This window comes from Pseudorasbora parva, chromosome 12 (genome assembly GCF_024679245.1).
Source record: "Pseudorasbora parva isolate DD20220531a chromosome 12, ASM2467924v1, whole genome shotgun sequence".
Taxonomy (NCBI): Eukaryota; Metazoa; Chordata; class Actinopteri; order Cypriniformes; family Gobionidae; genus Pseudorasbora; species Pseudorasbora parva.
This window is the reverse complement of record NC_090183.1, coordinates 9,776,081-9,803,859: the sequence shown is the minus strand read 5'-3', so window position 1 is coordinate 9,803,859 and position 27,779 is coordinate 9,776,081. Positions and strand designations below refer to the sequence as shown.

Genomic DNA, 27,779 nt, shown 5'->3' with positions numbered 1-27,779 from the left:
AAACCAGTTGTAGCTCAATAGCAAACAAAGGTCCTGCTATAAAACTTCAGCTTTGACTTGGCCAAGCATGGACCTCCAGAGCTAATTACTGTAGCCTATAGGGAGGGAGCACAGCAGCCACAGAAACGGGCTTAAATAACAAGGCGGCAGAGAGCAGGCCTTACAATACAGCCTGAGCGTGTTTCACACTGCTGAGCGGGTATGGGAGAGTCGCCTGCCGATTCTCAGTGTAAAATGAATGACAACATTGCCCGCTTTCATAAAGTCTGAAGAGCAGCCAATTGAGATTATTAATTTTACCGGCAAACAGAAAAAAGCTTTAAATGATGGGAAATTAAAAGTTGAACTGGCTAAATTCAATCCAGTGTTTTTTTTAAAGTGGTTTATATCAACCAAAGTGGCTCTTCAGGGTGAGATTCTTGATGAACAGTGTGAAGACAAGTGGCCCCTCTCATTCAGATTCCAAAATGACCTCATAGCAGTTCTTCTACACTTGGGGAAAAAGGAGGAAACGATGGGGCTAACTCTAAACAGCTTGCTTCACACTCTCTTTCTCTCGAACAATAAAAGTCCCCCAGTTTCTTTCTCAAAGTACATGCTGTAAAGTAGTTCAAGATCACATGGTAAGATAAATTCCAACTAGGACAGCAACAAATAATCGATAATGAAAATAAATCAACAGCAAATTTGATCATGGATTAATTCACAGAAAACATCCCATCACGTCACTTTACAGTAGTGAAAAACACATTTCTATTAAGAAAACACATGAAATATAGAGGAGGACACTGAATGAGACACTGTGAAAAACAGAGCATAAACTAAGTTATTAAAACATAAGATGCTTTATATTATGTGCTTCAAATGAACTCTCAAGCATGCGGCTTGCTCTGTCAGGTGTCTGCCGTTTAATGAGAGTTCTTTGAACAAGCACCCACATTCTCACAAAGAAATGTTTTTCTTTCTTTGAATCCAATGAATCCACAGTTAAAATAACCATTAGAAGCAGCCCTACTCCCTACGCTCTTAAAGAAGCCTACTCTTATAAATTTTTTTAAAAAAAAACTAATAATCAAGCTAGCAAAAGCATACTTGAAACCATCTTGAATATCAATCATCACATCACACTTACGTATATGAGCCCAGAGTAGTAACGATCCTTCAGGTTGTGTAAAACAGATGCTTCGTTCAGGCAGGTGAGCTCTGCCATATCCTCCACTTTGCTGAATTTGGGTGGGTTCATCTTCTGGATGTCATCTTTGTTCACCATGGCCTTCTTGCCATTTTCAGCCAGCTCAACAACCACCTCCTCTCCACGTTCCTCTCTGATGCTGGCCGCCTCAAATCCATGCCGTTCAGAAGGAACCCACACCAGCTTCTTGGCCGTCCAGTCTGCCTGAGAAGCTGGGTTGTAGACCACGGCCCGATCCACAAAGAGGTACCGCTCAGGGTCCTCTTGCCCGCTCCGCTGCGCCATCTCCGGCATGAGGAACTAAAAATAGGCCACCTGGAAAAAGAGTTAAGAGGGAGTTAGTGATGAAAGAGCAGAGATGTGACACTATATTCAAGAACATTCAGTTCACAGATACATCATATTAATACCAAAATTGCATTTAACCTATATTATATTTGGTTCATGTTTTAAACCAGTTCTCATCATAATATTAAAATAGCTGTAGTGTTTTTTCTTGCTTACATTCTTAGAATACAAACACATTAGACCACTGTATGAATTTAAAATGTGTGGATTTATACCGCGAAACTCACAGTTAAATTATGAATATTTAAACACTGCATGTGCTGGAACATACAGCTGAGAAAAGATAAAATTTTAAGCCAACAACTACATGTGAAACACTTTACAATACATATACCAGTGAATATAGCATAGGTTTAATATATCAGTACCACTTCCAGTTGCCCTTCACAGACGCATAAAAAAAATATGAAGAAGACAGATGGTCTGGCCTACAACTGGACTAGTTCTCACAGAAGGAAAAAAAAAGGATAGTTATTTCACAGATAAGAGCCGTTGTACGGGTGATGAATCCCCGGTAAACTGGAGCGGGCCAGTCCTTCAAATATTCATTCAATGATAAACCTCATCCAACCAACTTTCTAACGGTCAAGGTCTTACAAATAGTTTGATATTACCGACGAACTTTGGTACATATATAACGTTATAAACAAGGCGAAGAGGTCACCGTTAACAGATAACATTTTCTCCTGCACTAGCTAAAGTTTATGCGGCCGTCTAGCTCGTGCTCATTTCTCGCGCCAGCAAACCGGGAGCTGCACGCGCCTTCTCCACCACCTCCTCATCACCATCTCCCGGTATGGCCGCTGTGGCGAGGCGGACAAACGTTTTATCAGACAATTAGCCAACATATACTGCTCGTGGCCGGCCAAAGGCAAAGTATTCCACATTCTGCAATGCATGTATCTGTTTTTAAAGGAACCGCAATAACAAATTCGCTAACGTGGGTTAGCGCGCGAGCTTAGCGCGAGCTCTCCCCGTTGCTTGAAAAGTAATGCGAAAAATAATCCGTTATACGGCAACGAGAAAAAAGGGGACAAATTAAAACACCCATGACCTTACCAGGGGCTGTCAGCGATGAGACCTACGTGCAAAAAGAGATGAATGAGTCGCTATCCAGCGCGTCCAGTTTTTATAATCCAGTTATTTTGAAAGTCGGCCAAATATTCCCTTGTTTCGCCCCTTCTCACTGATGCCACCGTCCGCTACACGGTTTCTCTCTGAACTCCACAACCGAACTCAGCATCGCGCTCCCCTGCGCCCGCCTCTGCGCCGCCCTCCGGTCACACCCACCGGGTCCATCATGGAACGGGGATTGGATTCTACCGGACCTTGACCACAAGCTATTGGTGTATTAGCAATACACCCCCCAGCAAAACGTGATTGTTCATGCAGCCTGTCTTTCTTCTAACGGGAGCTGGATCCACAGAAATATATTTGGTTGCAAGGCCGTGAGCGTGAAATATTTAAGATAGAGGAGGGCAGGGCGTATTTATTTGACAGTCGCAAAATAACCTATAAGAGCAAAAAAAAAAAAAAAAGTTCTACATATTGCTTTAAATTTGAACATAAAACCTGTGAAACAATAACTATGTAAGAATATCATGCTTCTGACTATTTTCCGATCGATTCTTTTAAACAATTCGTTTAAAAGAAATTGTTTTTAAAACATTTATGTAGGTATTGATGACGTTTTAGTAAGTATATATTTCAGTGCCATATTTGTTATATTTCTGTTCGAATCAAGTCCAGAATCATTTATTCATTTAAAATATCCAAACTATGATTTGTTAAAAAAAATGGTTATCAATAGATTTCCTCAGACATTTTACCTGTTTAATTGTTAACCAAAATCCCAGCTGTACCTCAATGTCACATCGAAGATAAAAGCACCATGGTTGTTGTAGTTGCGGAATAGTCATTTTAGTTAGTGTATAAGTCTATTTTTGGTAATTATCAATTGTATGTTTCTGTCCCTAATAGTTTTGTTGGACCAAGGGTCTAAAAATGAACATTAGCAGGAATTTGAGTCTGGGCCGCACAGCGCCCCCTTTTGCCAAATCATATATCTACTCGCTCATTCAACGGTTGGACATCTCTTTTGGATGAAGATACAAATAAATCGGTAGCTATGTTATTATCTGGGTTATGTATAGTACATCAACACAAACCTCCCAAAAGTTCCTGTTATTTTATCTCAGAACTATTACATTCACTTACTGCTACTGAACTTGTAAATGGCTAACTAACCATATAACTCAAATGAAACAATCCTAGTACACCAAGTGTAAAGGCATGGCATATGTGTGCCAATTTTTGCAATTAATGATGACAATCTTAAAGAAATTCTATTCAAAGTTATGTTTTATTTCATTAGTTGTAAAATAGTCCCATATGATGGTTTGTACTACAAAAACAAGATTGTGTCGATTCCAAACCTCTGACCTCCTCTCACACATAAACTTTTACAATCTGGAAATAGAACAAAACACATTTCAAAAGATCTACGGAGACGACCTCTACTAAACTCCAAATAATAGGACTGATCCAGAAATGCTCTAGAGCTGCTTCTCATTGCCTCTCTTGAAATAACTGCACTGAAAGGATTGTAAAATAATGCCTGGAAAGCTTCTCAATCCAGTCTGAGCCTAGTTTAGATCTGAATATTCAGTCAAACAGACACTCTATTGCTTTGTAGAAGTAAAGATAAAGTGATAATGCGTTGGCCCTTGGCAAGTGGATGTTTCTAACCCTCTTCAGTGGGTTGAAGTAGCTTTAGTGTATTTTGGACCAGGCCTTTAACCAAACCCCTAATAAATCGGACTTTAATACTAACTTGAATACAACTTAAAATTTGGAAAATCTCCCTGCACCAAAAGCAAGATAATTACACACACTAAAACGTGAATAAAGTACATTGGTGAGAAAGTATGATCAAAAAAATTCCCTAACATTTAAAGAGTTCAGTTTCACATACTAAGCATGACATGTTAGGGATGGCAGTTAGAAAAAAGACGTAATCTTCCCTTTTTTGAAACACTATAGCTTCACAAGACTGGAGCGCTTAGGAATTCTATTCATTGAATTCCAATTCCAATGCCACTGCAAGTTATGAAATTCTCCATGGATGCGTTCTCGATCCTAATTGTACAAAACTACTTCTCAGATACGGGAGATTTAGTTTAATCTTTGGAACCCTGAGAAATAGCTGCAAATCAAAGTTTCTTTCTCCAAACCACTTAATCTAATCTAGTGTAATGCCGTTTCAAATTAACCTTTGGGCCAAACGAAGCATTTCAAACAGTCAACAGTGAAAAAACGCAACTCTACAAAAGAATTGCGAAGCTTTTTTAATTACATTTTGAAAAAGGCATTGCGTTCCAGTTGAAATGTAAATTGAGTGCTTCAAAAGAGTAAATAGATTCATTATGAAAGTACAAATTTGTTGCACTCGCTTTGGAGTCCAAATCTAAATGACATTTCTCAATTACAGGGGAAGGGGAAAATGTTTAAACAAGGCTTTAACACCGACTCTTGATCAAACATTTGATAAAGGAGAGGTTAAAACAGTAGGGCAAGAGTGAAATGTTGTTTTTGCTCTTCGGGGGTTTCGTGAGAGAGTGGAGTTGTGTCGCCTCTATTTGGCTGCAACTTCATTCTCAGCTGGTTGGCCTGTAGCAGTTTCTGCAGTTTTGGAGGCCTGTAACACAGAATACAACAGACAGACAAGTGAATGGAGACAATTGACTGATGACATTCAGTTATGCAAACTAACCAAAAGGTTACAGTGCACCCTTTGTGGAGATTGACACAGACTATTTTCATATCATTAAAACGAATGGGGACAGTCAGGTCCATAATGACAAAAGCACCATAATGCTAAAGGCTGGTTCACACCAAGGACGATAACTGTAATGATAAACTATAACCAGGGCTAGACATTTACCCGCCAAGCTAGTTTATTTAGTTTTTAAAGTTTTAAATATGGATCTTTTTCCTCACACAAACGCATCAAAACAGAAAACAAAAACAGACTTCAAAACAGAAACAGCCATTATAAAGCTTGGAAGAGCCAGAACATTTTTTTAATATAAATGGATGAAATTGTATTCATCTGAATAAAGAATGTCATATACACCTAGGATGGCTTGAGGGTGAGTAAATCATGGGGTAATTACTTAGACTGTAAAAAAATATGGACGTAGTGTCTGTGACGTCGCCCATAGGATTCTGATAAGCCGTTCTGAAGCTTAAAGTAGGGTCGAGCTGGCCGTTGCCATCTTGTGAGCGAGTCAACGCGTGTCACACCTGGATAACAGAAAATGGGCAAAAAGGCGGGATGTGCGCGGAGCTTAGGTGACGCAATGTATTTTCCTATTATGACATTTATTCATCTATTTATGTGTTTATTAATTTACATTTATTTACTTATTCATTCATGCATTTATTTATTTTTAATTTGTGCAGGGTTGGCCCTCCATAATGTCAAGCCCTGACTGACTAAAACAATATATAAAGTTTTAATAATCATTCGAATTCTATTAAAAAAAAGGGAAGTTCACATCATAGCTAAAATAATAACGAATTGCATTGGAATCATTGGAAACACGTTGACAACCAATCAGAATCCATCCTGCTTTAATGAGCTCAACCATTTAAAGTGGCAGATGACATAACTGCAGTGCATGCTTAGAATAAATATAGGATGTTATTGTAGAAGCTATATAGTTATAGTACTATTGCTGGTGTGAACATGCCTAAATCCATACAACTTTGCAGGTCATATTTACATGAATCCATATAAAACCTTTGCAGAGGAAACCATGAAATTATTAGTCATATAATATTTTAAGTTATTTGCTGAAAATTCCTGTGCATGTTATACAGAAGGGCAAATTATCTGTAGATCTAAATATTTTGGGCTCTTTACAGCGTCTGTCCCCATTCATTTTTTATTGTATGGAAAAGGAGCCTTCAGGACATATTACTAATGTACTAATATTACTATTACTAAACTTCTCATTTTGTTTCAAAAAAGAAAAATGCATGTTTGGAAACAACATCTCACCTTCTTTTTCTTCTTCTTCTGTGCTTTGCGGCTTGCAGAACTCTGGATCAGAGACTGAAAATGACAGAACAAACCAAAACATCAAGGTAAGAGAAACTCATTTAAATGTAAATTGAAACAGAATATATGGGTCTAACGTACCTTCAGTTCAGGATCTTGAACATCATGTTCAGATTTGTAAAGTTCTGCTTCAAATGGTCCACTGGTGATTCTCAAGGGTCCATTGGCCATCAGCAGCACTGTGAATTTAAACTGAGCCACAAATTCACCTAAAGACAAAAAGGTGGACAGAAGAATGAATCATTTGAGCAGGTAAAGAAAAAGTTCAAAGCAGGAGGGAAATGGTGCAATGATAATGAGACTGACCTTCTTTTTCATTCAGTACACTAAAAGGCTGCAGAAGCTCATGTTTGGCACACTCCACCACTCCCAAACGAGCTTTCCCTTCATCCTCAAATGCCCTGTCGGACACAAAGACGACTTAACAACCAAATTACTATGAATTCTTAATCATCGATCTATCCAAGTTATTCTCCTAGCATTCTCATGTGACAATACAATAAAGAGCACAGCACATTATCAAAAATTCAACATTGTTCTAGAAACTTCTCACAGCATTCACATCTGTCTAATCAAACTGTACATCTCCTGCTTCATTCATTTAGGAACAAAATATCAAATGCAGATATACAGCTTTGCTAGCAACATGATTTACCAAATTAGGAACTCTAAAGAAGTCCCTTAAGAATAACGGTTTTGCCCACCTAAGAGTGAAGGGCATTGCGTCAAAACGTCTCTCCACCTCACTGAAGAACATTCTGGAGGTCTTCATCTTCAGCCCATACTGCTTACTGGGGTCCCGTTTGTAGATGGTTGTCCTCTGGCCTCCATCTCTTGCCTATAGGGAAAGATCATAAAGACAATAGCCTGATTTCACAGACAGAGATTAGATTAAACCCGGATTAGTCTTTATCTGAATTAGGACATTTAAGTAGCTATTATAAATGTGCTTTAGAAAAAAACATTACTGGTGTGCATCTTGAGACAAAACATTGGCACCGACATATTTAAAGATGCACTATATTGCCATAAGTTTTAGGATGCCTCTCTTTACATGCACATGAACTTTAATGACATCCCATTCTTAATCCGTAGGGTTTCATATGGAGTTAATCCACCCCTTGCAGATATAACATCTTAAAATCTGTTGGGAAGGCTTTCCACAAGGTTTAGGAGTGTGTTTATTGGAATTTTCGAAAAAAATTCTAGAAGCGCATTTGTGAGGTCAGGCACTAATGGACGAGAAGGCCTGGCTCGCAGTCTCCGCTTTTATTCACCCCAATAATCCTCCCTCACACCATAATCCCCACTCCACCCTTGGCACAATGCAGTCAGGCAAGTACCGTTCTCCTGGCAACAGCCAAACCCAGACTCGTCCATCGGATTGCCAGAGATCTGATGCTTTGCATTGCACTTGGTGATGTAAGGCTTAGATGCAGCTGCTCGGCCATGGAAACCCATTCCATAAAGCTCTCTACACACTGTTCTTGAGCTAATCTGAAGGCCACACGAAGTTTGGAGGTCATTAGCTATTGACTGCAGAAAGTTGGAGGTCATTAGCTATTGACTGCAGAAAGTTGGCGACTTCTGCGCACGGTGTGCCTCAGCATGTGCTGACCCCGCTCTGTGATTTTACGTGGCTGAGTTGATGCCGTTTCCCAATTGCTTCCACTTTGTTATAATACCACTTTTGACCGTGGAATATTAAGTAGTGAGGAAATTTCACAAATGGACTTATTGCACAGGTGGCGACCTATCACTAATCTACCCAGAATGCCTAGGTCCTTAATTTTATACACCTGTGGCCATAGAAGTTATTGGAACACCTTATTGGAATTATATTGGAATTCAATTATTTGGAGGGGTATCCCAATACTTTTGGCAATATAGTATGTCTGGGACTATCTTTAAGTCTCCACTGTATGATATCTATGGGATTACAATCAAGAAGATTTAAAATGGCTGGTGTCGTTCATAAATTGTGGGATGGGTATCACTTACCTTCCCCTCTCCTGAGCTGATCAGCACATCCACGGCATAAACTTCATGGACCTCAAACTCTGCCTTTTCATGGTCCTTCCTGTTATGAGACAAACATGAGCTTGCCAATGAAAATCTCGCTGCCAAATGTTTCGAGTGGTATTTAATATTTCTAAGTGTTTGATTGCTTTCTCAAGTCAAAACAGCCTCGCCCAAAACTGTCCACAAGATATCATCTGACAGGCAAAAAAAAAAAAACTTACAGATAAAAAGCAATTTTTAATAATACTAAAATACTTGTCCCATCTTTACAAGCTGATACTGCAAGTAAACCATTTGTTGGTCGATTTCCCCAAAAAGTGTAAACACTATGGCTCAGTTAGTAGCATTATTTGAGAAAATTAAGGAACAATATTCTGTTCTGTTTTATACCGTTGTTGATCTGTGGGGTTCTGAATAATGGTCTTCTCTCCATCAATAACATGTTGCTTTAGTTGATGAGACAGCATACCTATCCATGAACAAAAAAAAAAAAAAAACTGTAAATAATGGCACATGCTTCAATGAACAATGGGCAGATCACAGTCCGACATTCCTATTGTAATCTGCAGGAACTTTGAATTACTTAATTTGACTCAATGTGATTCACAGGTTAGTTCAGCCAAAAATTAAACGTCCATTTCTCATATTTGATGTGCTCTAGGTATGCGTGTTGATCAATGTTTATATCTGTATTATATGTGTATGTACATCTTCAAAGTCCACAATACAAACCTTTCTCTAAATTGATTTTTTAATTATGGTTGGGCTGCCCCAAGTGAAATATAACTCCATAACTCACCCTCAATTGGATTGCACTTGAATGACTGAGCAATCTTGTTCCAGGCCTCAGTTACTTGTGTGTTCTTCGAAGGTAAATGGGGCAGATGGAGAAGATAAAAGACTTTGCATAAGAAACAAACCATCCCTGTATTTGAATGTAAGACATATTGCTTATTCTCTACAATCTGGTAATGGATAATGACTAATAGTCTCAGATGTTAAAGTGTTTCAATCTTTTCTAGTTTCCACTTTAAAGGGTTACTTCAGCGATTAGCATATGCCTTTGTATCAATAGAAACCCTGGAGTATATTTGAATGATTGTGCTCAGTGAGTGATCAGAATGAAGTGATCAGTGATTCAGTAATCCAGTAGGTGGCTTTGCGAGTGGCCTCGTAGGGCAGCGAAGCATTCTGGGAATTGTTGTCTTTCATCCCCATGAGACAAAAATACGTTTTCTGTCTTTTCTCAGTCTAGAAAGCACTAAATAAAAAAATTATTTCACATTTCTACTACATTAATGACCCAGTTTAAATACAGATTCATCTTCCCAGCGCTGAAGTACTCCTTTAATTGTGTGAAGTATGTACTAACCTGGTTGCCTGGTTTGACGAGACGCAAAGCTGCTTCCGCACACAGGTGTGCTGCTTTGACGACATCGGCTTTCCTTCCTGTCACAGGTGCTTCCTAAAAGATATCAAATTTGTATCACAAAATTAGGGATAATGATTATCATGACACGTATTACATGGACATGAAATTGATTGAATTAAATCACGCAGTAGAGGAAACGACCAATACAAGTGAAATAAATTATTACATCCATGTAGGAAACTTTCTGACCATTAAGTGATTGACCAGTTAGAAATAATCCAGAGAGGTATGAAATAATACATTTTAATTGCCCTTTAAGTAGTCCATACAGTCATGAAGCTTTACTACATTTTACGTTTAATAAAGTACATATTCATGCATGCACACCTTAGTAGCTCCAATAACAAAACTATGGGCCACGTTGGAGATGAAGCCATCAACATGTACTCCTAAATCACTGTTGAGAGAAATAAAGAGAAATTTATAAGAACATGGGAAAAAATCCTTTTCACAGACTATGATTATGCATTTCAACAGTTATTAACATAAAATACATTTTCTTTAATATATATATAACTTTGTGTTTTATTGCCTTGGCATTAAGCTTAAGAAAACTAGTTAACGGTGCTGTGTTTAATCTGGTTAAGGAACTTAAGCACTGTAATCGATCTCTCGTTATTATTATTTTTACTCCTTTGGAAAGCCATAGAAATGCTTTTTTTAATTAAGCAAATACACAAAAATATATTTGTTGAAGTTTCCATTCACCACTATAGACCCTATTTACCCAACTATGCCTGAGAACTCTGGAAATTTCTTGTTTTTGCATTATTTATTTGTGCATTTTATGTATATTTCTGTGCGCTTATTTCTACTGAATTGTAATATTGGTGTCCCCCGTGGTGACATATTTAACTAGTGACAGGAAATCAGGGGGAACGAACCAGTTTTCAACAGCAACATAAATGTGCGGGATTATGCCTTATAAAGAAAATTATTAAATAAACTGCTTATTTCAAAGAGGATTTGTTGACACTAGCTAGATGGTAGAAGTCAATGTTTAACTGTCCGATGCTCCTACAAGCTCTATAAAACAGATTTCATAACAATTGTGCTGCAGAATCTGCATAAAAACACTATTAAAAATTATTAAGTTTCACGTTAACGTGCAAAGTGAATCACAAACAAGGGAACAAGCATGAAGAGACAATCGGAAAGGGTAAAGGAGGCACTGGGATGTCACTGAGGGATAGAGTGGAGAACACTGCAGACAAGATGGGCCAAAAAGGAAAAGGTGAGGAAGGAAAAGACATGGGGAGGTTAGACAGACGCAGACGAATTGGAGAGGGGAGGGAGTTTGCCTACATTTTGACCAAATCTCCATCTTTCAGCGTGTAGTCTGGGTCGCTCTTCAGGGGAGAGAAGTGGCAGACACAGTTATTGACTGACACACTGGTGGGGAACGCAATGCCTGCAAGAAAGGACAACCACCAATCCTCAACAAAAAAAAAAGCTTCTGCATAATTTGTGAGGAGAGAGATATTTCAATTTAGACCTGCAGATTTCTCTGGAGGTTACTGGACCTGAACCCATCTATTCTGAATGGGCTCGATAGGACGTCTCCTCATTTAAAGCCCACTCACTCTCTAACAAAACCACAAGCATTTAGCCACGTCTACCTTTCTTCATGTCCTTCTCCTTCTTAAAGATCTTCCCAGTCTCTGCCATGATGAAAGCATCTCCTTTCTCACAGAGACTGAGAACTGATACTCCTGGTTTGGCTGCCTCGATGACCACCCTCAATGCCTCTAAAGAGAGAAGAACACCAAAAATGGAGGTTCATACATTTCTGCAAAATTTCACAGGCAAAAAATAGTTTATTGTCAATAGTAGGGACATGCTCGCGCTGCCAGACTCTGACCTGAAGCGCGCGCACACGCCTTTCAGACAACAAACATGTGATCGCCCTTCAGTTCTTTCACGGATTATTTAGGTTTGAATGGTCAAACATATGTGGCGAGTATTCAGGTAAAAACAGTCGGATTTTGTTCTAGCTTCTTGCACTCCTTTTTTATCAACACTTGAATATGGGCAAGTTTAATTTAAATAACAAAAAGCTAAATTTTGAACAAAAAGCTGAGAAAATCACGTTTTGTTAAAGACTGTATCCAGATCAGACTCAGAGCGATGATCAAACACAGATGGAGTAGATTTAGTCCATCAACACCCCTAATGCTTGCACAGTCCTGTAGCTTGTCCTGGGTCCACATTTCATTCAGTACCATCAGATAGTTTTGATTCATATGATTTTTAATAATGATGATCACGTTATTTTTCATATGCATACGATCACTCATTTTACTGCGTCTTGCATGTGTTTTGATCATAGACTGTAAAAAAATATGGACGTAGTGTCCGTGACGTCACCCATAGGATTCTGATAAGCCGTTCTGAAGCTTAAAGTAGAGTTGAGCTGGGCGTTGCCATCTTGTGAGCGAGTCATCGCGTGTCACTCCCGGATAACAGAAAACGGGCAAAAAGGCGGGATGTGCGCGGAGCGGAGGTGACGCAATAACTATAGACGGCAGATAAATGGCTATCCACCTGTAACCACGCCTTTAATTATGCAGAACTTTAAGGCTTTATATAACGTAAACGAATGAGTTAGAAAAAAATTCACCCCCCTCACAGTTGTCATGAAGATCAAAATTAGCCTTATACGCCAAAACCACAATTTGTACCAGGCTGTAAACATTTTTTTTCTGCTTTAAAGTTGAGAATTTTAACATGGGGCTTAATGAGATTCTGCTCCCTACTGGAGCCTGCCTCTAGTGGCCAGTTGAGGAATTGCAGTTTACATTACTTCCGTATTGGCTTTGAGAGATGGCTGAAACGAGGAGGGCGGTCCTTGTGTAGCTTCAGCGCATCATTAGTTAAAACTACACTGTGTAACTTTTTTAGTTTATTCTTAGCTAAAATCACTTAGTTCTTTCAAAAATATATGTGCTCATTAATGTATATTTACTTCTTTCAAGTAATAATGCACTCTCGTAATTTTATAATATACCATTGAAAATACATACGTGTTGAGAGTTCGGATGGCGGTCGCCATGTTGCCCCTCCATTTTGAGGAATTGCAGTTTACATTACTTCCGTATTGGCTTCAAGAGAGATCGCGGGAGGCTGCCGCTTGGTTTTGATCAGGAGATTCAGTACTCATTCGGAAGATGCGTAATAGCGCCCCCTAGCGTCTGACCGTGAAATCACGGAAACCCAGAGCATTACGTTTTTGGCCTGGATGCGTTTTTTTCATAATAAACAGGAAATTCTGTGTTTGACGGGGAAAGAAAGACTGCCAAAATTAAATCTGTTTATCATATAAAGCGATTGTGTGAATTTGGATTAAAGCGTTTAATTCATATGGATTACTTTTACGAGACCTTTATGAACTTTTTGAAGCGTCAAAGTGGTAGTTGCGTAGCTGTCATTGGAGGGGGGGGGGACTCTAGGATTTAATCAAAAAGATCTTAATTTGTGTTCTGAAGATGATCGAATGTCTTGCGGGTTTGAAATATCATTAGGGTGAGTAATTAATGGCAGAATTTTTGGGTGAACTAACAATTTACCACAGGGAAGATATTATGCGGATAACGTGTGCTTGAGTTTATATGATGTAAGGAACTTCTCAACACATCCTAATTTTATCTCAGCAAAAAAGACAAATGTGGCAAAACTCTAAATAAGTGTAGTGCATTACCATTAAAGTCCAATGTGTGTGTATATATTATATATATATATATATATATATATATATATACAAAAATACAATGACCTAGTCATTGACACCAACTGGAGTGATAATGTCAAAAACCCAGTCAGCATCCCCTTTACATCTTCATGGTGTTCACTGCCTGTGTAAGCAATGCTGACAGATAAGATGGGAAGTCATTGATCTGCATTATTACGGCAGTAGTGAACATATCCATGTAGAAAGCTAACTGATAAGCCATGCCTTTGAGGACTAACCCCTAACAGCTGGCATTTCGAGAGCCACAAGTGTCCACTTACATGCACTGGGGGCTAATGCTAGCTAGCATTAGCGCCAGAAAGAGTCCCTCCATACGGTAGGACTGCAAAAAGTGTGCAAGCTTTATAGACGTGCACTGGAGGAAACGCCATGCATTTAAAACAGGTCTTAAGCGGCTTTATTATGCATTAGGTCACAACGCTGGCATCTGATGTCCCACGCTGCTCATCTCGTCCTAACACATGGCAATGGCATGCACGAGAGAGCAGCGTGGAGGCCCGTGTCACCGACTCAACACCTCCATCATTCAAACGTCAAACTCACGGTTGGCAATGTCACCGCCCATCTTGTATTTGGTCACGACCAAATCCTCGGCGATGGTCTGCTCTTGCTGTTCGTCGTCGGACATAGCTGCACCGGCTCTCAAAGCGTCTCTCTGTCAGTACGTCGTTGAGCGGACAGCAGAATCAGTCACGCTACTACACAGACACAAGCAGCTCGCCGACCGCTACGCTCCGCCCACGGCCTCCACGCACAGCGCAGCCACGCCCACTACGCAGCCACATCGGAGGTGTCGTCATATGTGATGGCGCCAAAAACCAATCGAGGCTTTTGGATATTCTCCAAAAAGGTCTATATCTTTTTTCTGTTGCTTTATTGAAATGATGAATGCCAAAAAAACATTAACAAATTTTCATTTGTGTAAAATAAAATTTCCTTGTGATCAAAATATCAAAATAGGCCTAATAGCATACACTGACCAGGCATAACATAACAGGTGTGAATAACACTGATTATCTCTTCATCACAGCACCTGTTAGTGGGTGAGATATATTAGGCAGCAAGGGAACATCTTGTCCACAAAGTTGATGTGTTAGAAGCTGGGAAAATGGGCTAGCGTAAGGATTTGAGCGAGTTTGGCAAGGGCCAAATTGTGATGTCTATATCATCTCCAAAACTGCAGCTCTTGTGGGATGTTCCCAGTCTGCAATGGTCAGTATCGATCAAAAGTGGTCCAAGGAAGGAATAGGGGTGAACCGGCGACGGTCATGGGCGGCCAAGGCTCATTGATGCACGTGGGGAGTCTCAGGGTGCCCATGGCCCGTGTGGTCCGATCAAACAGATGAGCTACTTTAGCTCAAATTGCTGAAGAAGTTCATGCTGGTTCTGATAGAAGGGTGTCAGAATACACACTCTATCACAATTTGTTGCGTATGGAGCACAGACCGTAAAAAAATGTGTATAGAGCTGCATAGCTGCAAACCAGTCAGGATGCACATACTGACCCCTGTCCACTGCAAAAAGCGCCAGTGGCCACGTGAGCATTAGAATTGGACCACAAAGCAATAGAAGAAGGTGACCTGGTCTGATGAATCACATTTTTTTTTACATCACATGGATGTCCGGGTGTGTGTGCGTCGCTTACTTGGGGAACACATGGCACCAGGATGCACTATGGGAAGAAGGTAAGCCGCGGGTGCAGTGTGATGCTTTGGGCAATGTTCTGCGGGGAAACCTTGAGTCCTGCCATCCATGTGGATGTTATGTTGACATGTACCACCTACCTAAGCATTGTTGTAGACCATGTACCCTTTCATGGAAACTATATACCCCGGTGGCTGTGGCCTCTTTCAGCAGGATAATGTGCCCTGCCACAAAGCAAAAATGATTCAAGAATGGTTTGAGGAGCATTAACAACGAGTTTGAGGTGTTGACTTGGCCTCCAAATTCCCCAGATCTCAATCCAATCAAGCATCTGTGGGATGTGCTGAACAAACAAGTCAGATTATTAGGTAATGCCTGATCAGTGTATATATAACAATATGGTTAATTTGTGAGCACAAGTAATTTTCTCTTCAATTGAAATGTATTATAATTTACAATATACAAAAATAAATCATTATAATACACAGAGCAAGAGGGTCCCAAGAGGGTCCTTGGGCCCAACAAAGGCATGTATCTGCAAGAATATTTTATTCTGTTGTAAATGACTTGAAATCATAAATTATAGTGGCATCTTTAAAAATTAGATCAGCTCACGGGAACCCTAAAGTTCAGATGAATGGCTAGAGATTCTCCACCTACAACCATTTGAGAGGCATACACACAGAGCATAAATCTGTCTGGCTGTTCAGGAATTGTCTTTGTTTCTTATTTATAGCTATCTATAAACTAATATTTAAAAATGTGTTGAGAAACTACCACATTTTAACAAAACACAGAAAGCAGAAATGTGAGAGTATGACTTTTCTAAGATTAGTTCAGGTTTGTATAGAAACAATTTATTAAAAGTGTAAGATAACAGGTTACAAACAGTGAATAAAAAAATATTTTCAAACTGTTACAAAGCTGAGAAAATACTTTAGTTTGATATGTGTGTACAAAACTATAGTTTTGTGGTAAAAGCTTGTTTACTGGCCATTTCATTTGAAACATAATACAAGTACTTCATTATGATTTGTTCATAAGGCATACAACACCTCTCAAATAAAAACAACTTCATCCAAATTCAATCAATATGCTATTTAACTGACATTATCACATAATCATTTTATAAATTCATAATGTAAATACCCCAGATTTGACATTGGGAGAAAATTTCAGTGCAATCTGAGCAGATGCACAGTGTTATATGGCAGTAATAGCTGTTGACTGAATTGGGCACTTCATGAACACACTAACAAATATTTAAGAAAACTCATCTCAAATGTACAAACAGCAAACTTATGGCTTCTCTCGATGAGTTACACAAACTTAGCATTAACAGAACATTTTAAGTAACCACACATTTACATACTATATATACACATACACATCCAGACATAATGTAAAAATCAGTGCTTTCAATGTGAAGCTCAGGAATCTGGTAATTCTGGGACCTCCACCATATCCTCTTAAAAAATAAAAGTTCCAAAAGAGGGTTTTCACAGTGATGCCATAGAACAGGGGTGCCCAATCCTGTTACTGGAGATCTACCTACCAGCAGCCGTTCAGCTCCATCCCTGATCAAACACACCTGCCTATAATTACTAAGCTTTCCTGAACATCTTAATGACCTGCTTCAGTTGAGTTTTGAGAGGTACTGCAGATCTCCAGGAACAGAATTGGGCATCTCTGCTATAGAATAACCATTTTGTCTTCCCTTAAGACAATTCACTTCACACTGCACTAATTTGTCCACATTAGTCGCCATCTATCTGTGCAGCGTGAATTAGCCTCTAAAGAACCGTTAACCATTTTTTGCAATAATTTTTATTTCTTAATGTGAAAGAACCTTTTATTCTAAAGTTATTGAGAACCTTTTGTGGAATGAATTTTAAAGGTTCTTCATAGAACCATCAAATACAATAAAAATCCTTGAGTTTATATTAAAAAGTATATATTAAAAAATAAAGCTGCTCTGGCTTAAAGATATTTAAACCACTTAATGCCACATTTTTTATATCAAGAATACATTTAACATGAAAATACATTTATTTTGTCATGGTCATATCAGTTTTATTGTAGATTTGTGCCAGTAAGACACTGGCACAAGTGCATTACTGAATAATATCCTGAACATTGGTCACTGAAGACAGTTCAACCTGCTGCATTTGTTCATTCGCGTCAAGTTCCTTCAGTCCATACTCCGTCTCTATGTGCGGACAGCATTGGTTTTATGAAATGACCTGCTGTGCCAGTAGTCAGGATTATCAAAAGCTTTATGTTCCATCCCTGCATGCACTTTTACATACGCTCCAGGCCCCAGGCTTTGGGGTCCCCCTGGACACTCTCCGTCCCTCAGCCCAACACTGTCCTCGTCTTCTCCATCCATGTTCTGGTATTCATCTGTCGAGGCTCCACCTGCAGCCAATGAGTCCATATCCTCATATTCATACACTTCTCCTTCCCCTTCCATCAACCCCTGCACCCTGAGAGAATTCCTCAGCCGAGGCTGGCGGTTCGTGTACTGATAGTCATCCTCTACATATTCGTCTTCGTCGTCTTGTGGTGATCTTTTGAGATGAGGGTGGGAAACTGGTCTTGGGAGGTGAAGTTTGAGCACCATGTTAGTTGGTGTTCCTCCTCCTCCACCACGGACATCCATGTATTCGTACTGAACCTCCTGAAGATCCAGATCAGCATCCGTGTACTCTGCTTCACTGGACAGGAAATCGCCGTCGCTGTGACTTCTTTGCTCAGTCGAGGACTGGGAGAGACCTCCACTACTTTCTGAACCTTCGATCGATGATCTCTTATTGGGTCTGCCAGACCCTGGAGATTTGTGATTGCTGTACAACCCGGCAGGGTTGAAGGAGGCACTGCGGTTTCGTGGAGGTCGCTGATTGTAATCTTTAAGCTGCCCCGGTATATGGCAGAGTGAGAGGGTCTGTTTGTTCATATACTCATATTCTTCACCTGCCCCATTGTGGGCTTCTAAAAAGTCACCAGAATGACCCCTTGACAGTCTCCTTTGAGAACGTGTGGCACGTGATGATGGAAATATAACTGTTTCTAAAAAAACAAAAAACACAAAACAAGAGATGTGTTAACACGAGTACTCATGAATATGGGTTCGCCTCCAATAACAAAAAAAAAGCATATATACACAGTACAATGGCAAAATTATTGGTATTTGGCATTATATCATCAAATAATTGAATTCAGGTGTTCCGATCACTTCTATGCCCACAGGTGTATAAAATCAAGCATCTAGGCATGCAGATGTTTCTACAAACATTTGTGAAAGAATGGGTCTCTCTCAGGAGCTCAGTGAATTCAAGCGTGGTAGGTTTCCATCTGTGCAATAAGTCCATTCATTAAAATGTCCTCACTACTATAATCTATATTCCAAGGTCAACTGTTAGTGGTATTATAACAAAGTGGAAGCAATTGGGAACAACAGCCACTCAGCCAAGTAAAATCACAGAGTGGAGTCAGCACATTCTGAGGCACACAGTGCAGAGAATTCGCCAACTTTCTGCAGTCAGTAGCTACAGAACTCCAAACTTCGTGTGGCCTTCAGATTAGCTCAAGAACAGTGTGTACAGAGCTTCATGCAATGGGTTTTCATGGCTGCTGCATCCAAGCCTTGCATCACCAAGTGCAATGCAAAGTGTCTGATACAGTGGAGTAAAGCAAACTACCACTAGACTAGAGCAGTGGAGACGTGTTCTCTGAAGTGACCAATCACGCTTTTTAAAGCTTCATCATACCATGACATTTTGGACAATTTCATGCTCCCAACTTTGTGAGAACAGTTTGAGAATGGTTACTTCCTGTTCCAACATGACTGCACACCAGTGCACAAAGCAAGGTCCATAAAGACATGGACAAACGAGTTTGGTGTGGAGGAACATAACTGGCCTGCACAGAGTCCTGACCTCAACCCAACCACCAAATCAAATGCGCTTCTAGAAGAATGGTCATAAATTCCTACAAATGCACTCCTAAACCTTGTGGAAAGTCTTCCTAGAAAGGTATATATATAGATATATAGATTAAGTACTATAGATTAAGTACTTTGAGAATATAGGGAGGCCAACTTGATTATGTCATTTACAGTGCTTCATGGGAGTGGGGAGCTAAGGAGCTCTTTTGGCAAGATTTGCTTGTAGCAAATCATCATAGTTAATGTAGTTTTCACCCCAAATTCAGCTGTTAAACATGATTAACAAGTATGTTAAAATAATAGTGACTGATGGCTTAAACAGAAGCAAATATCATTGATTAACAACCTCAGAGCTCACAACAGGTTTCAAAATTATCATTATCAATTACTTATGAAAAAATTTATTAGTTTTTCTTCCAGAACCCGACTGTTGCACACTATTCAAAATGTAATGCATGTTACCTCACTCAGGTTAGACACGATATTGAATTTAACACAGGTGAAAACAAGGCTGTGCAGGATGGACTTACAGTCTTGACAATGTACTATATTAAGGTAGCAGTATTTTTTGTCTACTTAAAATTTTAGTTTAAAGCAAAACTGAAAGGCGTTTCCTCAGCTGAACAATCAGTATATTGTTAAACAACAGTACAATGGTTTGAGTATAAAATTAAAAAACAAGCAACCCTGAAGGTTTATTTTGACTATATCATAATTGTAAATCTATTTCTCAGTGTAATTTTGTATCGCAATTTACGTACATTTATTTCTTATTTTAAACAATATCTCATAAATCATGTTTTACTGAAGGCAGAACCGGGCTTTTGCAGATATTTAATTATACTTCACAGGAGCTTTAAAAGTTTAAAGCATCAACATTTTGCAGAAATTGTTTTATAAAGGTTACACACATACACACCTAATTTGCATATCCTCACCTTTCTCTGGACTTTCATCAAAACCAGGCAACACATATTCATTTTGGTCCTCTTCTCCTTGAGTCCCTGTGGAGGTTGTTTCCGGAGGCCCTGATAGGCTGTCCCGCTGTGATATGTAAGCGCTGTCCTCACGATGTGTGACCCTCCTCATGCTGCCAACCAATGGGAAGTCCTCGTTCATTTCCAGTTCCACTGCAGTTCCCTGCCCTTCCGAACTCACAGAAACAGTGCAAGCTGAGTCCAGACGGGAACGAGATGCCCATGCCGTCTACAGCAAAATGAGATGGACAATATATGAAGTGGAGGTGTGTTAAGAAGACATGCAAGTTTTATTCCTCCAATATTCCTCCTCATTATTCCTCCATTATTCATTCATCATAACCCATGTTGTTTCTATATGGATGGTCTCAGCCTAAAACTATTGCACTAAAATGAGCTTTAGACATGATTGTGAAACACTGACCTGCACAGAGCTCTCCAGGCCAGGGGTCATTGGTAGATATCCAGCAATATTGGATGGAGTCAGACTTGACTGGTGTAATAAACAAAGAAGAAAAGTGTCATAAAGTTATGCTGCTTAATTTATTATTCAAACAGCCTCCACAAATCATCTGAAGATATGGTTCAGAAAGTTCTTTAAAGTAATTTGTTTGAAAGAAATTATTACTTTTATTCAGCAAGCATGCATTAAACAGACCAAAAGTGAAATTAAAACGATTTGTTGCAAAAACATAAAAATGTATAATGCTTTCCACAAAAATGTTGTTTTAAACCGTGATAATAAGAAATGTTTCTTGAGCAGTAAATCAGCATGTTAGAATGGTTTCGGAAGGATCATGAGACTCAAGACTAGGTAATGATTCTGAAAATTCAGCTTCGATATCACAGGAATAAATTACATTTTAACATATTAAAATAGAAAACAGTCAATTTAAATGGTAATAATATTTCACAATGTTCCTGTTTTTACTGTATTTTTTGATTTAAAAAAAACCATGCAGCCTTACTGTGCATAAGAATCTTCTTTCAAAAAACATTCAAATTTCATATCCCACATTTTGAACAGTAGTGTATTAGGCTATTTTCAAACCATTGTGTATTGATCACGGTCAATATTATTTAACGCACCCGATAAGAATCTATACGCAGTCTAGAGAAGCTTCTAGATGGCGTTACATAGCGTGGCATGTCTATTGCATCTTCTGAGACTTCATCTTCCTGGTCCTCCAGGGCCTCCCCTAGAATGTCCATCTCAGTTCCTCTCTGATGTGACTCATCTGAGGCCGAGTCAGGAGCTCTGTACTCCTCCTATTGGTGGAACATCAATCAACAACAGTCATCCTTCTGACATGACCAGTAAACAATGAAGTACTCTGTCCGTTTGCCTTACTTTGATGACAAGATACCGAGAAGGGTCTCTGGCCATTCGGGTGAACTCATTGGCTAGCTCCTTGAAAGTTGGCCGAACATTTTCATCAATCATCCAACCTGTTTAAACATTTGTGTAAGGAAAGCACAGATATATAAATATTCTGACTGATACAGATAAACAGATAATTATTTTCAAGATATGGCCAATAACCAATAAATGACAGTTCAAAAATATCTTGAGCAGCAAAGCAGCATATTAGAATGATTTCGACAGGATCATGTGACACTGAAGACGAATGAAATGAATGAAATCCAACTTCGCATCACAGGAATAATGACATTTTAAAATATATATATAAACAAATAATAGTAATAAATAATATTTCCCAATATTACTGTTTTTACTATATTTTACTATAATTAAAAAACCTGTCAAAAACGTTTGAACGGTTGTGTAAATTCTATAATATTTTGTCAAAATACATTAAAGAATTGGCAAATAAAAAAAAAAACTTTCTAGTATCTGATTATAGCACTTATATATTATACATCTCTAATTTGTATTTACAATCTTTCCAGAAGCTTTCATGCTAATGTGTCCGGTTTCTATATGATATATGTGATGGGATCAAATTCAGAAGCATACGATCAGTTCCACATTGCATTATGGGCTATAAGAAGACTCACATTTGACCATGACCATGTAGACATCGATGGTGCAGATCTGAGGTTGAGAAAGGCGTTCCCCTTTCTCTAACAGATCAGGTACTTCTTGTGGTCGCATCGCAGAGTAAGGCTCTGCCCCATATGACATCATCTCCCAGACTGTCACACCTAGAGATAGAGTGGGCTTTTACTGAATCTTCAGCTCCAAAGTGCAATATTTTACAGTTCCATTTTATCTTACAGATGGACTCACCATAGCTCCATACATCACTCTGGTGTGTGTATCTGCGGAACAAGATGCTTTCGAGGGCCATCCACTTAATCGGCGTCTAGGATTTACAAACATTAGGAAAAAAGTGAGATTACCGGTTCAGGAACTGATTGAAATTTAGTAGCAGTGCATATACATCACCAGTAAAAACTTTGGAATAACTAATATTTTTTAAATCTTATTACCAAGCTGCATTTATTTAATCAAAAATATAGTAAAAAAAAAAGTAATATTATAAATGTTATATTTAATATTATTAATTTTAAATCATTATAATTAAATTTATATTTGAATATATTTAAAAATGCAGTTTACTTCTGTGATGCAAATCTGATTTTTCTGCATCATTACTCAACATGATCCTTCAGAAATCATTATAATATGTTGATTTATTGTTTTATATTCTTATCAATGTTGAAAACAGTTGCGCTGCTTCATATTTTTGTGGACAGTTTGATACAAACATTTTTGGATTCTTTGATAAACAGAAAGTTCATAAGAACAGCATTTATTTGCAATAGAAATCTTTTGTAACATAAATGTCTTTACTGTAACTTTTGATCAATTTAATGTGTCCTTGCTAAATAACAGTTTTACTTGTTTTTATCGTACTTTCCCCCAAACTTTTGAATGGTAGTGTATCACAGTTTCACAAAAATATTAAGGAGCACAACCATATATTAAACATGTACATATATTTTAACTTGTAATAATACTTCACAGTATTACTGTTTTTAATGTATTTTTTATCAAATAAATGCAGCCTTGGTAAGCATAAGACTTTTCAAAATCATTATTATTCTAAACTTTTGACCGACAGTGTAACTTGGAATTCTGCTTTACCTTAATTTCATTGAAGAAGTATTTCTTGTCATCGGGGTAAAGGAGGTCAGCGATGCCATAATCAGCTATTTGAACAATTAAATCACTCTTGAACAGAATGTTGCGGGCAGCCAGGTTCCTGTGGACCATTCTCTGCTCTTCTAGATAGTACATACCCTAGGAGGCAAAAAGTGAGGAAAGACTTTAGTTTGTTTAAGTGGGCTTGAAATGGTCTGAATACCTGAATCGCTCAACACACATAGCCAGAGTATCTGTCCCTCTTACCTTGGCAATCTGCACACACCAGTTGAGCAGTCTCTGAGGGTTGAGACTCTCTCTGCGCTGCCGGATGTGCTCCAGCAACGACCCCTGAGGACTGAGCTGAGTGACCAGCTGCAGACTGGGCCCTGGACAGATGCCTAACAGCCTCACTATATACGGGTGGTCCAAACTCCCCATAGCCAACATATGCTGCAAGACAACAGAACGTCATTTTGTGTGTCCGCTGAATGTTTTTATTTAGTACTACACTACCATTCAAAAGCTTGGGGTTGTCTCATAATGTTCAACAAGGCTACATTTATTTGATCAAAGATACAGTAGGTTTTACAGAAAATTATATTTTAATATAATGAATCAAAATAGTGATGTGTGTGTGTTGATTTTTAAATGCACTGAGCACTTGGAAAGATTTGTGTGTGTCTTACATCTGTAAGTTCCTGAAAGGTCTGTCGTCCTGTACGGTCTTGGATAGTCTTGATAGCCACTGGAATCTTTACTGTGTCTCCCTCTGGTATCCAAACTCCCTGTGAAGAAACAAATGAGAAAGAAGAAATATGCATGAGGAAACAGCAAGAGAGACAAAATAAGGAAGTAAACAATGCATTAGGAGAACACCTTGAGGAAATGGTTCAGTTACTTAAACTTAAGTTATTGTCAGGTTTCAGTATGAGCTCATGTAATGACATCAGAGTGTGAATGACGTAAGAACTGTACCTTGTGCACAGTGCCAAACACTCCAGAGCCAAGAGGTTTGATCTTTCGTAGTTCAGACCCTCTCAATATCCGAGCATGAACTTTCACGCCTTTTTCTCCAGGCTCCAGTGGTTCAAAACTCTATATGTATTTTTAAATGTTATAAAACCTTATACAATTCACTGAAGTTAACAACACTTCAACAATTCAGTTTGTTGAATTATACTTGACTATATATGTCTCTGCACAAACCTCTCCACTCTGCAGATATCTCCTCATGGCACGTTTTTGACGGATGGCAACACTTCTGCGGTACAGAACACTCAGCACAAACACTGAGAATGCGACGAGGACCCCGAATATAACGCTCAGCACTATTGCTGTCACTGGCAAGCTGCAACACAACATGTTTACACAATTACACGCTGACTGGCAACTGCAGGTGATACATCACACCAGCAGAGGGAGACACTTACCTAGCGGCAGACCTGGACGAATCCACACAATCATTCTGACCTGGACCCAAACATCTGAGACAGGAAACATACAGTATTAATTGACAGCAAAAATATTATAATTACAGTGACATACACAACCATTTAAAAGTTTAGGGTTAGTAAGATACACACATTTGATCAGTGTAGGTAAAGACATTTATAATGTTGCAAAAGAAATCTAATAAATGCCGTACTTTTGAACTTTCTTTTCATAATAACCCCCTATTTATGACATTTGACCAAAAATATTAGTCAGCACTAAAACAGTTTTTGACTTTGATAATATTAAGAAATGTTTCTTGAGCAGCAAATCAGCATATTAGAATGATTTCTGAAGGATCATCATGTGACACTGAAATTCAGCTTTCAACGGAATAAATTATATTTTCAAATAAATTCATATAGAAAAACTGTAAAAAACATTTGATTATATTACTGTATTTTTGGCGAACATAAGTGAATGGCCTAAGTAAAAAAAATCCAACCTCCCAAGTCTCTATGATATTCCAGTTTCTAGATATGGTCAGGTTCCTCTTTCTTTCTTTTTCCCCCTTTTTTCTCAATTTTATCATCCCTGGGCAAACTGAATGTTTTGCATGAAAGCTAAAGATTAAAATATATTTTTATTGACATTCTGAGCCTCCTCACCCCAGGGTGCAGTTGGCATGACATGGTTGGCATTTGTGCTGGCCACTGGAGAACTTATAAATGATGAGCCCATTTTCCCCCTGAACCCCCTCCGGACACGAGGACACGCAGTATGGCCCATCCTGCAAATGCACACATGCTTCACACTCATCAGCACCCTGCAGGACAAATGAGATGGAGAGATTACTTAATAAATCAAACAATCCGTGCAAACAGTGCGTGACAATCTACCAAAGAAAAAAAGATTACCGGTCCTCTGCAGGTGTGTTTGTAGTCCTGAACCGCACACTCCTGGTGACATGGCATACACTCTCCTTTAGGTCCTGCAAACTCTCGTTTTTCACTGTGGAGAGGTCAGAGGGCATCTCTTCAGAATTTTTTTTTCTCACAATCATACATTGTTTTCTTATCTACAACACACACATCAAAAGGACACTGTGTCTCAATGCACCCCCCAGTTCACTGCCCAGAAAGTTGGCCATTTCTAAGCACTGTGTCAATGTCAAAATCATTCCAGAGCACTAAAACATGTTCATTCAAGAGAAATCCCAGTGAGCATCCATTTCTCAATATTATTCATAAACTGGAAATATCACAACCTCTGCAGCTTCTTTGTCATCAGAAATGGTTTGGAGCACATATGCCACACACTTTCTAACGGTTACAATAAAGAACAATACAAATGACTTTTTGTCCGCAATATACTGTACTAGGCGAATAGGGTGCAGAATGAGAGACAGCCATTGTCCTATACTGACCCTGACAGGAAGTTGCAGTGCGGTACACATGTTCCTCCTCTTCTGTAGTTCTTGCAAGACAGACACTGATCAGGTCCCGGGCCCCAGCAGCCCTCAGATGAACACAGGGGATCACACACATGCCCTTCTTCAACTACACACACACACACACACACACACACACACACACACACACACACACACACACACACACACACACACACACACACACACACACACAGAGAAATACTGAATATGAGATTTTTTTTATTGTAAAAAGTCATTAATAATATTTAAAGGAAGTGTATGTAAGATTGTGGCCAAAACTGGTACTGCAATCACTATCCCCTCTCCCCCTCCCCCTGACTCGAGGTTGCCAGATAGGCTGCAGGATCCAGCAGGAACGTTTGTAGCTGCAGCTGTGGTAACTAGAGCAAATATGGCAACCCGGAAGCAGAAACACTACTGACTTTGTGATTGGTCGATAGGTGGAGGGCGGAGCTTCAGGCCAAAACACAACATGACAACATCAGTTGAGGGCTGCAACAATAACTTTTAAATTACAGTATTTAAATACATAGAAATACATTTCTTACATACAGTTCCTTTAATATTCATCAATATACAACATTCCATATCATGCATTTAACATTTTTAGTTTTTGTCTTTTTTTCTTCATTTAACAAGAAACTTATTGAATGCTAGAACCCTTTCCAAGAGTAAGAGTAAATGTATCCAACTGTCAAACTTAAAGCTGCAGTCCAAACTACAATTGCAGTTATTCGCGGAATCATCATATATCATCATAACTTTACATGGGTTGTGCCTCGGCACAGCACAGCGCGGAAGAATCCAATGTTTTGAGGACGATGTCAGTAACCACACCAGTGTTCACAATCACAGACTCTGTTTGAAAGTATGACCGACATAAGAATGTCATCTGAACAAGTAAGTAGCTAACATCCACTTTTGCTCTGACCAACTAAGGGGGAAAAAGCATTGCAATAAATCGCGATGATTAATCTAACGATCGTTTATCATATCAAATTAAACCGTACAAATTATACTTAGTTAACATCAGCATTGCATGACGACATTTAAAAGTCCCGTTCTTCGCGATTCCATCTTGTTGCTCTCCCACGTGGAGAAGAGCGCGCATTCAGCGCTTGCATCTCCCCGTTATGGAAAGAGGCGGGACCTTTCCGGGCAAAGTGTGCTAAGCTGCTTTCCAATCACAACACGCGATGGCCCAATCAGAACTCGTTACGTGTTTCTGAAGGAGGGACTTCATAGAACAAGGAAATCATCAGGCCATTTTTAAGACAGAGGAAACAGCGCTGTACAGATAAGTAAACTGTGTGAAAAAACTGTGTTTTTTTAAACGCGAAACATGAACT

General features: G+C 39.0%; 3 protein-coding genes across 6 annotated transcripts in view; all 3 read right to left on the bottom strand.

The window, feature by feature from the left end:
* Positions 1-2,842, bottom strand: part of myh10 (myosin, heavy chain 10, non-muscle) — a 68,148-nt gene extending 65,306 nt beyond the window's left edge. Inside the window, exons 1-2 of one of the 3 annotated variants that reach the window (XM_067459001.1) lie at positions 2,600-2,842; positions 1,133-1,507 (exon numbers count right to left, since the gene is read on the bottom strand). In XM_067459001.1, the coding sequence (XP_067315102.1) occupies positions 1,133-1,486 (354 nt within the window). In that variant the 5' untranslated portion in view covers positions 1,487-1,507; positions 2,600-2,842. The remainder of the gene's footprint in view (positions 1-1,132; positions 1,508-2,599) is intronic. The other 2 variants (XM_067459002.1, XM_067459003.1) reach the window with 2 other exon arrangements.
* Positions 2,843-3,883: 1,041 nt separating this feature from the next.
* Positions 3,884-14,626, bottom strand: pa2g4a (proliferation-associated 2G4, a). The gene is made up of 13 exons (XM_067459000.1): positions 14,411-14,626; positions 11,739-11,867; positions 11,425-11,530; positions 10,447-10,516; positions 10,060-10,152; positions 9,487-9,550; positions 9,078-9,156; positions 8,667-8,745; positions 7,370-7,503; positions 6,972-7,066; positions 6,747-6,874; positions 6,606-6,659; positions 3,884-5,237 (listed from the first exon to the last, which is right to left on the bottom strand). Exons 1-13 carry the CDS (start codon positions 14,493-14,495, stop codon positions 5,175-5,177), a joined length of 1,179 nt encoding a protein of 392 aa, XP_067315101.1. The 5' UTR covers positions 14,496-14,626; the 3' UTR covers positions 3,884-5,174.
* Positions 14,627-16,346: 1,720 nt separating this feature from the next.
* erbb3a (erb-b2 receptor tyrosine kinase 3a) overlaps positions 16,347-27,779 on the bottom strand; it is a 34,024-nt gene continuing 22,591 nt past the window's right edge. For both annotated transcript variants that reach the window (XM_067458995.1, XM_067458996.1), the window contains 16 exons: positions 26,404-26,536; positions 25,895-25,988; positions 25,646-25,803; positions 24,977-25,030; positions 24,753-24,894; positions 24,522-24,641; positions 24,233-24,331; positions 23,811-23,996; positions 23,547-23,702; positions 22,686-22,761; positions 22,454-22,600; positions 21,786-21,883; positions 21,524-21,703; positions 20,859-20,927; positions 20,396-20,663; positions 16,347-18,580 (listed from right to left, as the gene is read on the bottom strand). In XM_067458995.1, coding sequence (XP_067315096.1) covers positions 17,721-18,580; positions 20,396-20,663; positions 20,859-20,927; positions 21,524-21,703; positions 21,786-21,883; positions 22,454-22,600; positions 22,686-22,761; positions 23,547-23,702; positions 23,811-23,996; positions 24,233-24,331; positions 24,522-24,641; positions 24,753-24,894; positions 24,977-25,030; positions 25,646-25,803; positions 25,895-25,988; positions 26,404-26,536 — 2,840 coding nt within the window. In that variant the 3' untranslated portion in view covers positions 16,347-17,720. The remainder of the gene's footprint in view (positions 18,581-20,395; positions 20,664-20,858; positions 20,928-21,523; positions 21,704-21,785; positions 21,884-22,453; positions 22,601-22,685; positions 22,762-23,546; positions 23,703-23,810; positions 23,997-24,232; positions 24,332-24,521; positions 24,642-24,752; positions 24,895-24,976; positions 25,031-25,645; positions 25,804-25,894; positions 25,989-26,403; positions 26,537-27,779) is intronic.

Coding starts and splice junctions, on each gene's coding strand:
- pa2g4a (XM_067459000.1), bottom strand. CDS start 14,495: ATGTCCGACGACGAACAGCAAGAGCAGACCATCGCCGAGGATTTGGTC. Junction 6,875..6,971: donor TGTACTGAATGAAAAAGAAG/GTCAGTCTCATT, acceptor TTTTGTCTTTAG/GTGAATTTGTGGCTCAGTTT. Junction 6,660..6,746: donor TTCAAGATCCTGAACTGAAG/GTACGTTAGACC, acceptor TGTCATTTTCAG/TCTCTGATCCAGAGTTCTGC.